Source organism: Vespa mandarinia, chromosome 4, assembly GCF_050613455.1.
Source record: "Vespa mandarinia isolate Hongniang chromosome 4, ASM5061345v1, whole genome shotgun sequence".
Lineage (NCBI taxonomy): Eukaryota > Metazoa > Arthropoda > Insecta > Hymenoptera > Vespidae > Vespa > Vespa mandarinia.
In genome coordinates this window covers 3770001-3783631 of record NC_140813.1, presented here as the reverse complement: position 1 = coordinate 3783631, position 13631 = coordinate 3770001, and the positions used below count along the sequence as shown (strand labels likewise).

At 27.0% G+C, this 13631-nt stretch overlaps 4 protein-coding genes across 4 annotated transcripts; all 4 read left to right on the top strand.

Annotated features, from left to right (window-relative positions):
- The first annotated feature begins 15 nt into the window (after positions 1-15).
- On the top strand, positions 16-1851 carry LOC118445883 (pre-mRNA-splicing factor RBM22). The gene is made up of 3 exons (XM_035875929.2): positions 16-203; positions 311-364; positions 519-1851. Exons 1-3 carry the CDS (start codon positions 150-152, stop codon positions 1656-1658), a joined length of 1248 nt encoding a protein of 415 aa, XP_035731822.1. The 5' UTR covers positions 16-149; the 3' UTR covers positions 1659-1851.
- Positions 1852-2130: 279 nt separating this feature from the next.
- TM9SF3 (transmembrane 9 superfamily protein member 3) lies at positions 2131-6293 on the top strand. The gene is made up of 9 exons (XM_035875911.2): positions 2131-2459; positions 2712-2907; positions 3004-3126; positions 3207-3451; positions 3568-3807; positions 3887-4171; positions 4252-4607; positions 4680-4763; positions 4883-6293. Exons 1-9 carry the CDS (start codon positions 2373-2375, stop codon positions 5025-5027), a joined length of 1761 nt encoding a protein of 586 aa, XP_035731804.1. The 5' UTR covers positions 2131-2372; the 3' UTR covers positions 5028-6293.
- A 451-nt stretch (positions 6294-6744) lies between these two features.
- On the top strand, positions 6745-8494 carry LOC118445886 (stress-associated endoplasmic reticulum protein 2). The gene is made up of 3 exons (XM_035875934.2): positions 6745-7029; positions 7542-7614; positions 7688-8494. The coding sequence occupies exons 1-3, from the start codon at positions 6946-6948 to the stop codon at positions 7723-7725; spliced, it is 195 nt and encodes a 64-aa protein (XP_035731827.1). The 5' UTR covers positions 6745-6945; the 3' UTR covers positions 7726-8494.
- A 1514-nt stretch (positions 8495-10008) lies between these two features.
- Positions 10009-11669, top strand: LOC118445884 (uncharacterized). Its single transcript, XM_035875930.2, has 3 exons — positions 10009-10347; positions 10753-10875; positions 10951-11669. Exons 1-3 carry the CDS (start codon positions 10187-10189, stop codon positions 11126-11128), a joined length of 462 nt encoding a protein of 153 aa, XP_035731823.1. The 5' UTR covers positions 10009-10186; the 3' UTR covers positions 11129-11669.
- Positions 11670-13631: the final 1962 nt, after the last annotated feature.

Genomic DNA, 13631 nt, shown 5'->3' with positions numbered 1-13631 from the left:
AGAAGATTGGTGACACTGATCATATATAACCGTACACATTCCAGTGAATCACAGTTACAAGAAGAGTGTGTTTTGTGATTTGTTCATTTTCACAACATATAAAAATTATTACATTATTTGTTTAAGATAATATATTAAGGTAGTATAAAATGGCAACCTCAAAAACCACGAATACATATAATAGACAAAATTGGGAAGATGCGGTAAGTTTAATGAAACGTATTAATAGTAAATGATCAAAAAGGAATAATTTTTATAGTAATCGAAATATTATTAAATAATTATTATTAATTTTATTTTCTGCTTTCAGGAATTTCCCATATTGTGTCAAACTTGTTTAGGAGATAATCCATATATTCGGATGGTAATTGTTAATTATTTTTTATATTTGGAAATAATCAATTAGGTTATATGTTATTCTTTCTATTTTATTTATCATATCTTATGTTATTATCTTTACATAGCGTGTATAAAATATGTTTTATTGAATTGTTTTTCTTTTTCTTTTTTTTTTGCAGACCAAAGAAAAATATGGAAAAGAATGTAAAATCTGCATGCGTCCATTTACAGTATTTAGATGGTGTCCAGGAGCAAGAATGCGATTTAAAAAGACTGAAGTTTGTCAAACTTGTAGTCGACTTAAAAATGTGTGTCAAACATGTTTACTTGATTTAGAATATGGATTGCCTATTCAAGTACGCGATGCTGCATTAAAGATAAAGGATGACTTACCTCGGTCTGATGTAAACAAAGAATACTATGTACAAAACATAGATAATGAAATAGGAAAAATAGATGCTACAACACCAGCTGGAGCTGTTGGTAAATCTGCTGCAGCTAGTGATTTATTAATGAAACTGGCTAGAACAAGTCCATATTATAAAAGGAACAGGCCACATATTTGTTCTTTCTGGGTAAAAGGTGAATGTAAAAGAGGAGAAGAGTGTCCTTATCGTCATGAAAAACCAACAGATCCAGATGATCCATTAGCAGATCAAAACATCAAAGATCGCTATTATGGAGTTAATGATCCTGTGGCAGATAAATTAATGCGAAGAGCAGCAGCAATGCCTAAATTAGATCCGCCAGAAGATAAATCTATAACCACTTTGTACATTGGAAACTTGGGTGATGTTTTAACAGAGAAACAATTACGGGACCATTTCTACCAATATGGTGAAATACGTTCTGTAACTATGGTCCCACGACAACAGTGTGCCTTTATTCAATACACACAAAGAAGTGCAGCTGAAGCAGCAGCAGAAAGAACATTCAATAAATTAATATTAGGTGGAAGAAGATTAACTATAAAATGGGGACGTTCTCAAGGCAGACAAACTATTTCTGCAGCAGAAGCAACTAGAGAAATATTGGAACCAGTGCCTGGTTTACCTGGTGCTTTACCACCTCCGCCAGAAAGCATGGGGAATAATTTCTTTAATCTGCAAACAACACCTGGTATGATACCACCAATGATGATACCACCGCCACCGGTAGCACCACAATTCATGTTTCCACCTCAAATGGCTGCTGCTGCTGCTGCAGCAGCTGCAACTCCCATTTTTCCACCAGGCACAACGCCAATACATTATCCCAGTCAAGATCCATCTAGAATGGGTGCATCTCAGGGTATTGGAAAACCATGGCCTGAAGAATAGTAATAAGAAAGCAATCTTTATCAAATATTCTCTAATATTATTGTGACAAATCATGAAAATAAATACATTTATCTCCATGATATTTTAGTAAAATTTATAATTTATTGTAATTTTTGAAAGTTGTTTTTTCAAAATTTTTTGACCATGTTTTAATTCTATGTAAATTACATAATATTACAAAACAATTTTTCTCCCAATATAAGTTTTAATAAATTGTTATCGCTCTATATTTGAAATAATATTATACTTCATTTATATTTTATAATAAAACTATTAAATTAATTGATTAAAAATCATTTGAAAATGTAATTCGAAGAAAACTACATTAAAGCTGTGAACCAATCAAGTTTTATGATATTACATCGAATCATGATAAAGATTTGATAAAACCAATCATCTAGCTTGAGAATAAAATTGAAAGCTTTAGGTTGTCGCCGTTATATTTGATGCAAGAGCCATCTGACGTGGCACCGGATCAAAAAAGTACACGATACGTTCTAAGCATACCATTCTGGCTGCAGCGTGTGTGCATCATAAAGTATTTCATATTATTTCTTTATATATATATATATGTATATATATACGTGTCCGCTCAGCCGATGTTTCTACTGCATTGATCATATTTATTAAATCTATGGGGTACATTTATCATCGAATTTTTTTTAATATTCTTTGCATGCTTGCATAAGGCGCCTAGTGCGCCTTCCCGTCACAATGAAGATGTGTCGGGCACAATTACTTCTCCACTTTTTGGTGCTTAGCCTCTTACCTTTCGTTCACACAGATGAGCACAATCACATCGTGAGTATAAGTTATAAATGCCGAATTCCATTTTAACGATATTAATATATAGATATTATAAATTTTAATTCTCCTGTTTTACTAAATACATGCCACTTACAATCTTGATAATTGTTTCATTAGTATCAGTTAGTTCTATTTTTTATATATCTATAAAAATATTTCTTAACTTATCAAATTTATATATATATATATATATATATATATATATATATATATAACTTCATAATAACATATCATTTATAATCTTAGTATGAAGACAATGATGAGGTTGTACTATGGATGAGTACGGTCGGACCATACCATAACAGACAAGAGACATACTCTTATTATTCTTTACCATTTTGTATGGGTATGAAAGATGTTATTAACCATCATCATGAAACCTTGTCCGAAGCACTTCAGGGTATTGAATTAAAGTTTAGTGGTTTAGATATTGAATTCAAAGGTAACCACGTTTTACAAGTTTTACAAGAGGCTATATTTAAACACGATAGAATAGTTTGTTAACTAAATCATTATAATAAATTTAAATTGATTTTAGCGGATATCTCTAAAACAGAATATTGTCAAATAAATTTGCCAGAAGAAAGTTTGAAGGCTTTTGTATATGCTGTTAAAAGTCAATATTGGTACCAAATGTACATTGATGACTTGCCAATTTGGGGTAAAAAAGTTGAAATATTTAATATGATCTATTATTAAATTATGTTTAATATATTATTTATCGTTTAATTTATTCGACAGGTGTTGTAGGTGAACCAGATGAAAATAATGGGGTAGTTTCATATTATATATGGACGCACAAAAAATTTGATATAGGATATAATGGTAAACAAATAGTCGATGTCAATTTAACAAGCGATAACAAAGTTAAACTTGTACAAGGTGCTCAAATATCTTTCAGTTATGAAGTTAACTGGAAAAAGAGCAATATTAAATTTGCTGATAGATTTGATAAGTACCTGGATGCTAGTTTCTTTCAACACAGAGTAAGATTTTACATTGTTATATATTAATTATTTTTTACATGATTGGTTTTATAAGATTATTTTCTTTTCTTTTTCTTTTCCTTTTTTTATTTATTTATTTATTTTCTTTTATTTAGATTCATTGGTTCAGTATCTTTAATAGTTTTATGATGGTTATTTTCCTTGTTGGACTTGTATCCATGATATTAATGCGGACTTTGAGAAAGGATTATGCAAGGTATAGCAAAGATGAAGAAATGGATGATATGGAGCGAGATTTGGGAGATGAATATGGATGGAAGCAAGTGCATGGGGATGTTTTTCGCCCAGCTAGTCATGCAATGTTATTTTCAGCTCTCATAGGAACTGGATATCAAGTACCTTTAATAAAACAATTTTTATATTAATTATCTGGAAATAAGAATACATAGATAATTTTGTACATTTGCATTACAGGTTACTGTTGTTGTTCTCAGTGTAATTATTTTTGCTATTCTTGGAGAACTTTATACAGAACGAGGTTCTATGCTATCAACTGCAATATTTGCTTATGCAGCCACCTCATCTATAAATGGTTATGCAGGTGGTGGTTTGTATGCACGAATGGGTGGACGTGTTTGGATCAAACAAATGATCCTCAGCGCCTTTATGTTACCCATTATGGTTTGTGGAACTGCATTTTTCATTAATTTTATTGCCATGTATTATCATGCTAGTAGAGCTATTCCTTTTGGTTCAATGGTAAGTATCTTTTATGAATATGATCTAGTATTTTATTATAGATATAAATCTTTTAATACAACTCCATATTGTTTTCATAGGTGGCAGTGACATGTATTTGTATATTTGTTATTTTACCTCTTACATTGGTAGGCACTATTTTGGGCCGTAATCTTGCTGGAACACCTGATGCTCCATGCAGAGTAAATGCAGTTCCAAGACCAATACCAGAAAAAAAATGGTTCATGGAACCATTGGTTATAATAATGCTTGGTGGAATCCTACCATTTGGATCTATTTTCATTGAAATGTATTTTATTTTTACCTCATTCTGGGCATATAAAATTTATTATGTTTATGGTTTTATGTTACTAGTGTTTATTATCCTCATGATAGTGACAGTCTGTGTGACTATTGTATGTACATATTTCTTATTGAATGCTGAAGATTACCGATGGTATTTATGATCTTTTTATGTGATATGTATGATGTGTACTTGTATTTATTCATAAAGTATATTTCATTTCAGGCAATGGACAAGTTTCCTTGCAGCAGCTTCAACAGCGGGATATGTGTACATTTATTCATTTTATTACTTTTTCTTCAAGACTAAGTAAGTAGATACTTTCATATTTACTAAGTCAATATATTTCTATTTGTAATTACATAATATAATCATGTATTTTTGCTTTTTTTCTTTTTTTTCTTTCTTTCTTTTTTTCTTTTTTTTAGAATGTATGGTCTCTTCCAAACAGCATTTTACTTTGGCTATATGGCACTATTCAGTCTGGTCTTAGGTATTATGTGTGGTACAGTTGGTTATATGGGTACTAGTACGTTTGTACGAAAAATCTACTCCATAGTCAAGATAGACTAATGCAGTTTTTAGTGAAACTTATGTACTGTGGAATAAAGTAGGAACTTTATTCGTACGGCGTACTGCTCTCGGTGACGAACATTTGCGAACGTGTGATGTGTCTTTACAAGACAGTATTTTCAGTTTGATTATAAAGATATATATATTGTCTATCTTTCTAAGGAGTATATTAATTTTTTAAGTATCACCATATATATATATATTAATAATTACAACGAAATAATGTTTGATAATTAAACATGTGTAATTTATTGTCATAAATAGTAGGTTCGCATTCAAATCGAGAACAGTTCGCGAAATATTGGTATGGCAATGATCATGAGTAACTATATGATTATAAATCTTAAAATCATGATCACACTAAATTCATGTCATAAATAAAATTGGTTTTAAAAATTGTGTAGATAAAAATATTTCAATCTGGTTATATTCAAAACATTGTAAGTTCAATTTGTTTATACAATTTATGTACTTCCATTCTGCACAACATAATTGTGTTGTTTCGTGCATTAAAAATATTTTCTATAAGGTATTTTATTCCTTGTTATAGCAATATATATATATATATAATTTAAAACATCGTGGAGAGACGAAAAATAATAATGCCCTAATAAATGTTCTAATAATATATAAAACATTTTCCAGTATAAACTAACCTGCTTCCTAGACATGACATTTTTTTTAACGCAATTACATTAACAAGTGCAGTAATACTGTTGAAAATAAAAATTGTTTTTAGCGACTAATAAAATGCTAATACATTATTTGTTATCACATTTATATGTTATAAAAATCAATTGCACTTTGGGAAACAGCTTTGATAAAATGTATGAGTGAAACGAATTTTTTAGTTATATATTAGTACATAATAAACAATTGCTAAGATTATCTTAATTTATATGTGCATAAATAGACATAATGAAGCAATCGATATATATATATATATATGAAGTTGTCATGGCTGCTACTTTAAGAATTTTATAACACACTTGTATTACGCAATTTTCTGCTAAAAATGTTTATGTTACTGCTTGAATAATAGATAATAGTATGGTGCAATAGTAAATTCTTAAGGAAAAAAAATTTTCCATCTTTTTCATTAAAAAGGATTACTATGAAAACAAATTCATTCGTGGTATTTAATAATATTGGAATATGAAATTGTACCAAATTGTATTTTCTTTATAAAATATTATTGAATGAGGTATATCAGTGAAGATATTTGAATGGATGGATGATATGTTATTAGACGCAGAAAATATAAAAAAATTTTAAGTAAATTTCTACGTATAACATTATTTCATTTATATCTCACTCTGTTATAAATACTATCATTGATAACATAAGTATTCATGTTGTAAATGTATTGATAAAGTTACAAATATCATTGTATCACGTGACTTCGATTGTGCTACGAAATAATCCGAATTATTTTGTATAAAATAAAGTAATATAACAATCAAGTGCATATTCGATAAGAAAAAAGTATCTGATATAAAAAAAAATTTTATATCTTATCAATACAAAAGAATTGTCATTTTTATTTGAACATAAAAATTGTATTAAAGTAATTAAATAATGTTTTATTATTTTATACGAATTAATATCAACGCGATAAATTTTTCAAATTTATCAATTTTTAAAAGGACTTATTTAAAGTAGCCACGTCACTGATTTGACCTCAGTAGTGCCTGTGTGGCACAATACGTTGATTTGTCGTAGAATTTCATCCATTCACGTGTCAGGGCGCACACGTCGACGCGACTGGCGTAAATTAAAGCGAACTGCGACACAACATACACGTCTACAGAATTCAAAAGACGTTTTGCTCGTTTACAAGTTATTCAACTGAATTGTTGGAAACAATTTTCAATTAGTTATTTAATTTAATCTCTTTCGTAAACCAAGAAATTATAAAATGGCACCAAAACAGAGAATGCGCATCGCCAACGAAAAAGCCACGAAGAATATTAATCTTCGTGGAAATGTACCAAAATCATCGGTAAGTTTATCTTCTTTGTTCTTTAATTTTTATTCTCTTTTTATTCATTAAATGAAATAATCAATAGTAATATAAAGTATTTAAAAATTTGTCATATAGCCTGAAAAATTTATTACTTATTCTATATATTGAGGTTATAAATGATACCATCTGTGATGGACATATCATGTCTATTGTTTACCCGTTTTCACTATTGACTACATAATTGTATTTCATATAAATATTATACTTAAACTTATTCAGTTTTATATATCTTAATTAAAAAAAATTAATATATTAATAATACTATTTTAGTCACTACCATATGTAAGACAAACATATGTAGCAATGTTTAAGAAACTTTCATTAGAGAAATTTGATGGAAATAAAACTAAATCAAATGAAACATTAAGAGTGCATAATTTTATTTTTTTTCTGATAACTTCATTTTTATTTAAAATTTATTTATATAAAAATATAAAATATATAAATAAAAAAAAAATATATATATATATATCTATTATATGCATTAGAAACCACAAGACGAAGGATCACCAGTTGGGCCATGGCTATTAGCACTTTTTATATTTGTTGTTTGTGGATCAGGTAAATATTTATATGAATCTATTATGGATTATAAATCCATGTGAATATTTATATTCGAATTAATTTGTTTCAGCCGTATTTCAAATAATTCAAAGTATCAGAATGGCTTAAAGGATTATAAATGCAAAAAAGGGAAAATGATATCGTTACTGTTGATATAATGAACTATTTACAAAATATCAATACACAAATGCCATCATCATTTTTCGAGAAACTAACAATCTTGACACGGGTCTAAGTAGTACAGTGAAGGTGATAATGTCTTCATACGTACAAGTTTTCAATATCATCTAGAGAATTCTATTTTCCCTTTGCTAATGGCTCAAAGATTATTTATAAAAACTTAGCATTTACAAGCGTTTAACTTAATCATGCCATGCATTGATGGAAGCGAAGACTGTACATTTTATAGAATATTACATGATATATTATATTTATCAAGGGTATATATTTTACTCTACCTTTCATTAAGAAGCATTTCATACTATTTCCAATATTTGTAATAATCTCTTTTAGAAATTTTTTTCAAAATGTTTAGATAATGTGCACTCTTCCATTGATGCATTTATAGTAAATAATTGTATATAAATAAACAATTCGTCATATGAATTTATAAAGCATTCCACTCCGAGCAGTTGGTAGCTTTTCTTTAACCATGTGTTTAGTGGCCTTGAAAGTATATTGGGTCATTATATTTATATATATATATGTATAAGTGTATATCATATATACGTAATGTTAAAAGTAATTTATCTATATTAAATATTTGCTACTAACAGTACTTTTTTTTTCCTTTTTTTTTTCTTTTTTTTTATGAAGAATATAATAGAGTAAATATACATTATCAGGATACATTTAAAATCACACCTTGTTGTTTTTATATTTGTTCGTACTATATTTATACAATTTGGAACATAATGCATTATCTTTAAAAATGTTAAATTTTTTTTTATTATTGTAAAAGGATTTACGTAGATGTTTGAAAATGTAAAAATAGTCTTAAGATAAATACTAAGATATTTTGTTATAAATAAAAAAACAGATGTATAGTTACTATATATAGATATATAATAATCATTTAAAGTAATAATAATAAAAATGATAAGGATGAAATGTGCTCGTAAAAAATAAAAATGAAAATCATGAAGAACGGCATAAGTAATTATATTTCTACGTATACATATATATATATATATATATATATATATATTAATACTTTAATATTATTTTTGATACTGATGCTATTCGCAATAATTATATTAATTCTCAATTGTTTCATTACTTTTAGGCTCAATACATACATGTCGATTTATTTACTTTTGATCTCGGTTCGATCCAATATTATTTTACTCTTTTATATTATACTAATTGGAGAGATACTCATTGGTATGATTGGATCGTTACTGAAAATTGTTTAATATGTATGATATAAAATAATATTTGATCGAATCGACCGTGATTCGATCGTATCATGAATGGATCGAAAGTGTGTATCGAGTCTCATATTTTTTTTTTTTTTAAGATTGTTCACTCATCTATATTCTTTGAAGCACATGTGACTTCAGCGACAGGTATGGAGGAAATATAAACTACAAACGTAATTGGGAATCATTGTTCCAATCATGCGACTATCGTATCGATGTATAAACTTATATTGGAGTATACATACCTTATGCGTAATCTAACAGTCGAATTATTTTGTGAAACAATTATTTCTATATAATAAAAATAATAGTATATTTAGTAAAGGCTAAAAAGAAAAAAAAAACGTGCAGATTGCTGCTTCTAAAGATCTACAGGCTAACAGTAATTCTATTCTTTTATATATCATTACGTTCTATTATTTGAAAAATTAAAGGAAAATTTAACTTCCGACATGATCTCTATTACAAGAGAATTTTGCGCAATTTTAGTCACAGCTCTCTAACTGCAAATGTTTATAACCTGATATAGACCGATAATGAGACCGTCCAACATATCCGTAGCTTCAATCACGACAATTTATTTATTAAGTATATATTGATTTAGAATTTACATTTTTTTATAGATAAAATATCTTCCATATACTTTGATAGGTTTGGTTTAAATAATTATGAAAATTGCCGCTAGAATTACTTTTTCTTATAAAACGTCGGTAATGTAGTAAGCATTATCGAATGATAACGTGCAAATTGTTTCAATAATATTTAAGTAGCTTGAATTTTGTATAAGAATTGATATTACTTATAATAATTATCTATTGATAAAGTTTTTTTTTCTATTATTGTTAGTAGACAATAAAAAGAAAAAAATTGTTAATATAAATCAAAGAAAATAAAAAAAAAAAGTGAGAGAAGATATACCGACCGATCCCCGATCCTTCGTTCGTAGTTTACGAAGTATGACGAAAGCGAAGAGCGTGACGTAAAGATTGTGCGTTCTTATTATTCGCCAGTATTCACGTACGTTCTCTAGGTAGATTCTGTTGAGTTGGATTCTCGTAACAAGGAGATAGATTTTAATACGAATTGGTATAATAAATTAGATATATTTCCCTTGATTGAAACTATATCTTATTTATACAGAAAAGAAAATGGCTGGCGCAGGAAATGCTAGTGCCGGTTCTGTTTTCCAAAAACTCGGTTTGAGACCAGTTACAAAATATAGTCTTGTTAAATACTATATGCCGGCTTTCGGTGTTGCTTCGTATACAGCTTTATCCGTCAATGTGATGAATCCAAGTCTCGTCATCAGGTAGGAAATTAAAAAGAACGGATTTGACCTTATTGATCCAAAATATTGAACTTAAATAGTTCAGTAGTCGTTATTGAATTATTACGTAATCCATGTATGCCTAAAATATGGTGCTCTAATATTTCATTTAAATGATTAAATATATTCAATGAAAAAATATTAGATTTTTTCATTCAATCAAAAGTATAGACAAATATTCTGTAGAAAAGAATCCCTATATTCATTATTTCTCTTTAGTCAAATTGATAACTGTAGCTGAAATAACTTATCATTTATTATGTTTGACCTCTTTAAGTAAAATTCAAACACTTGACATTTGTATTCTTTAGATAAAATGATTCATTTTATATATAGTCATTTGGTAACATTCATTTCTTTAATCGTCATTTATATCTCTATTTACAGAATATTTCCAAAGAAAGATATCACGAACTACTTACTCTTTAGTGCGCTAGCAGGAACTGGCTCATACTTTTATACCAGAGAGCACATGGAAAAAGCTCAAATCAGTACGAGATTGTTATATAGGTAAAAAGTTTTTAAATTTTGCATATTTATTCATCCAAGCAATATGTGCACTAATCGTTATGTTATACTTAATAGTGGTACTGGAGCATTGTTGCTGAGTTTTGGTTCAGTTTTGATGTGGGCTGTTCTACGATCCATTGTACCACCAAATCCAACTTTATGCACTTTAGTTGGTATTGGTTCAGGATTACTTATTATTAAAGTTGGTTCTAGCTATATGGACTATATTGATAATCAGATAGCTAAAAAGTAGATGACTATTATTGTTTTATTTAATTTCATTTATTTCGCACTAAATTTATTATTAAATAACAGAAAGATATAATAATCCATATGCCATTGGGTAACTAGATATCATCAAGCTGCATAATACTTGTAGTTTTCTAAATTTTATATGGTTGTCTCTATTTGTAGTAAATGGATATATTATTGAAAACTATGTTGAGTATTGTTAGACTTAATGCCTAACAGCTATTTATTTACTGTATTTTTGCTTTTATTTCTTTTTTTTTTTTTGGTTAAAATAATTATCAATATAGTATTCATTGAAACGTATATCTTATATCCAACTACAGGAGATTGCTGAAGTATATTGAATTAGGTGAGAAGTAATTATAGAATAGAAGAGATTAATGCTAAATTTTTTGGAACAAATGTTTCAGTATTTTGACAGCTATGTTTTGTGAATTATACTGATTTTTTGTTTACATGAGATATACAATGCAAATGAGATTGATCGTTTTTAGAAATTATTTCTCACTAAAATTATATATATATATACACACATATATATATATATATATACAAACATATATATATATACATATATATATACATATATATATATAAAAATTTGAAAAATATACAAGCAAATAATATTATTTGAATATAATTTTATTTTCATTAATGTTTTTGCATTTTACTAAATGGATTGCATAACTAGTATTAAAAAATGTGTATAAGCATTCTAATAGCTGTAATTTTTTCAATAAAAATGCAGTTATTGTTTTTTTACGACATTTTCTAATACAGATAATTAAAACATATATAAAATTATTAATACCATTTATGAAACGATTCATGTTATTAATAGCAATCTGTAATAAACATTTCATTAACTTAACAGTAAGTTAAATTTGTAATTACTTAAATTAAGTTAAAGGAATTTGATATGAATGCTTGTATTTAGAATTTGTGATACCAAAGATTATATTTCATGTATTGATTCATATTCATTGTACAGTTCTGGTATCAATTCTAAAAGAGCTGTAAATCGTTCACCAATATCTGTTGCTAATTTGTGTCCTCCTGTCAAAAATTTGTATATATAAGTTGAGAAAAAAAATGAATGCAAATATTACACAAACAAATACGAATCTAGTTTTGATATAAATTATTTTTATTTCTTGTATCCTTAAATGATAAATAATTTTATATTCTACGTACGCAAGGAATATAACTATATGATTTATAAACAATTTTAAGTTTTTAATATATATTTTAGAATATTTCATAAAAATTAACAATACCTACAAACAATAATATACAATAATTTTCAAATTATAGTTTTATAATATTTAAGTAAAAAGAATCATATCAAATATCTACAAATGTCAGTATCACTAAACATTAAAGATTAAATTACGAACAACAAAACTTTGATTGGTTCCAGATTAAAAAAGATAACAAACGAACATTATAGACGGTAGAAGTTTTATGGTATATTTGTCAATGTATTATGAAATAGATAAACATAATCATCTAATACATTCACTAATATTAATCTAATGAATATGCAACATATCAGTAAGATACTCAACATGTATTTCAATTAAAATCAGTCAGTTCTATACGAATTTCGTGCACTTAATGTTGCAATAAAAATAAATGACAATAAATAATCAAAATGCAAGGATGAGTGCTGAAGAAGTACGTAATGAATATTGACTCGTAAGTTTAAGTTAAATTATTCGTATGTCATCACTATAATAGCAATATTTTGCAGTTATTATTACATATATATAAAAATTTTATACAATAGAAGAACAAAAAGGAAGAAAAATTTAATCAAATTATTATCTTGTTTAATTTTATAAAAAATGAGAGGTATATCTATATGAGAGCTTAAAACTCTGTCCATTCTCATTATCATGTAGTTTATTTTATTACAAAAAGGCATACGAAAGTCGTTTGAATAGCGCGCCATTTTTAATCTTAAAGACGGTCTTTACATATATTACATATTCTTATTTTACAAATCCTTTGTGCAACACGTACACATTTAAAAAAATTAATTTCTTATTATATATTTTACTTCCAACGCAAAGTGGTCCATATTATATATATATATATATGCATATATATATATATATGTATATATATATGTATATATATAATATATTATATAATATATATAATATATATAATATTATATATATATATAATATATTATATAATATATATTATATATATATATATATATATATATATATATATATATATATATACCCGTATTAATTGAGCATTAGTGATGATTTCTATAAATTTTCATAATACGCATATATAAAACACATAATGTATTAATACAACTTACCAACCGATAAATTACCGACGAATTCGATGAGTTAGTAAAATGGATTTGAAATTAATTTACGAAATTACGATCATAACTTTAGAGTTAAACAAATGAAATATTAATTATACCGAAAATGTTCAACTTCTGTATTATATTACTCGTGCGAATAATTCAAAATCTA

Excerpts from the sequence above, each read along its gene's own strand:
- LOC118445883 (XM_035875929.2), top strand. The coding sequence starts at position 150 with ATGGCAACCTCAAAAACCACGAATACATATAATAGACAAAATTGGGAA. Across the intron at positions 204-310 it reads GACAAAATTGGGAAGATGCG|GAATTTCCCATATTGTGTCA; the intron begins GTAAGTTTAATG and ends TTCTGCTTTCAG. Across the intron at positions 365-518 it reads ATAATCCATATATTCGGATG|ACCAAAGAAAAATATGGAAA; the intron begins GTAATTGTTAAT and ends TTTTTTTTGCAG.
- TM9SF3 (XM_035875911.2), top strand. The coding sequence starts at position 2,373 with ATGAAGATGTGTCGGGCACAATTACTTCTCCACTTTTTGGTGCTTAGC. Across the intron at positions 3,127-3,206 it reads TGATGACTTGCCAATTTGGG|GTGTTGTAGGTGAACCAGAT; the intron begins GTAAAAAAGTTG and ends TTTATTCGACAG. Across the intron at positions 4,608-4,679 it reads AATGCTGAAGATTACCGATG|GCAATGGACAAGTTTCCTTG; the intron begins GTATTTATGATC and ends ATTTCATTTCAG.
- LOC118445886 (XM_035875934.2), top strand. The coding sequence starts at position 6,946 with ATGGCACCAAAACAGAGAATGCGCATCGCCAACGAAAAAGCCACGAAG. Across the intron at positions 7,030-7,541 it reads GAAATGTACCAAAATCATCG|AAACCACAAGACGAAGGATC; the intron begins GTAAGTTTATCT and ends TATATGCATTAG. Across the intron at positions 7,615-7,687 it reads ATTTGTTGTTTGTGGATCAG|CCGTATTTCAAATAATTCAA; the intron begins GTAAATATTTAT and ends AATTTGTTTCAG.
- LOC118445884 (XM_035875930.2), top strand. The coding sequence starts at position 10,187 with ATGGCTGGCGCAGGAAATGCTAGTGCCGGTTCTGTTTTCCAAAAACTC. Across the intron at positions 10,348-10,752 it reads AATCCAAGTCTCGTCATCAG|AATATTTCCAAAGAAAGATA; the intron begins GTAGGAAATTAA and ends CTCTATTTACAG. Across the intron at positions 10,876-10,950 it reads AGTACGAGATTGTTATATAG|TGGTACTGGAGCATTGTTGC; the intron begins GTAAAAAGTTTT and ends TATACTTAATAG.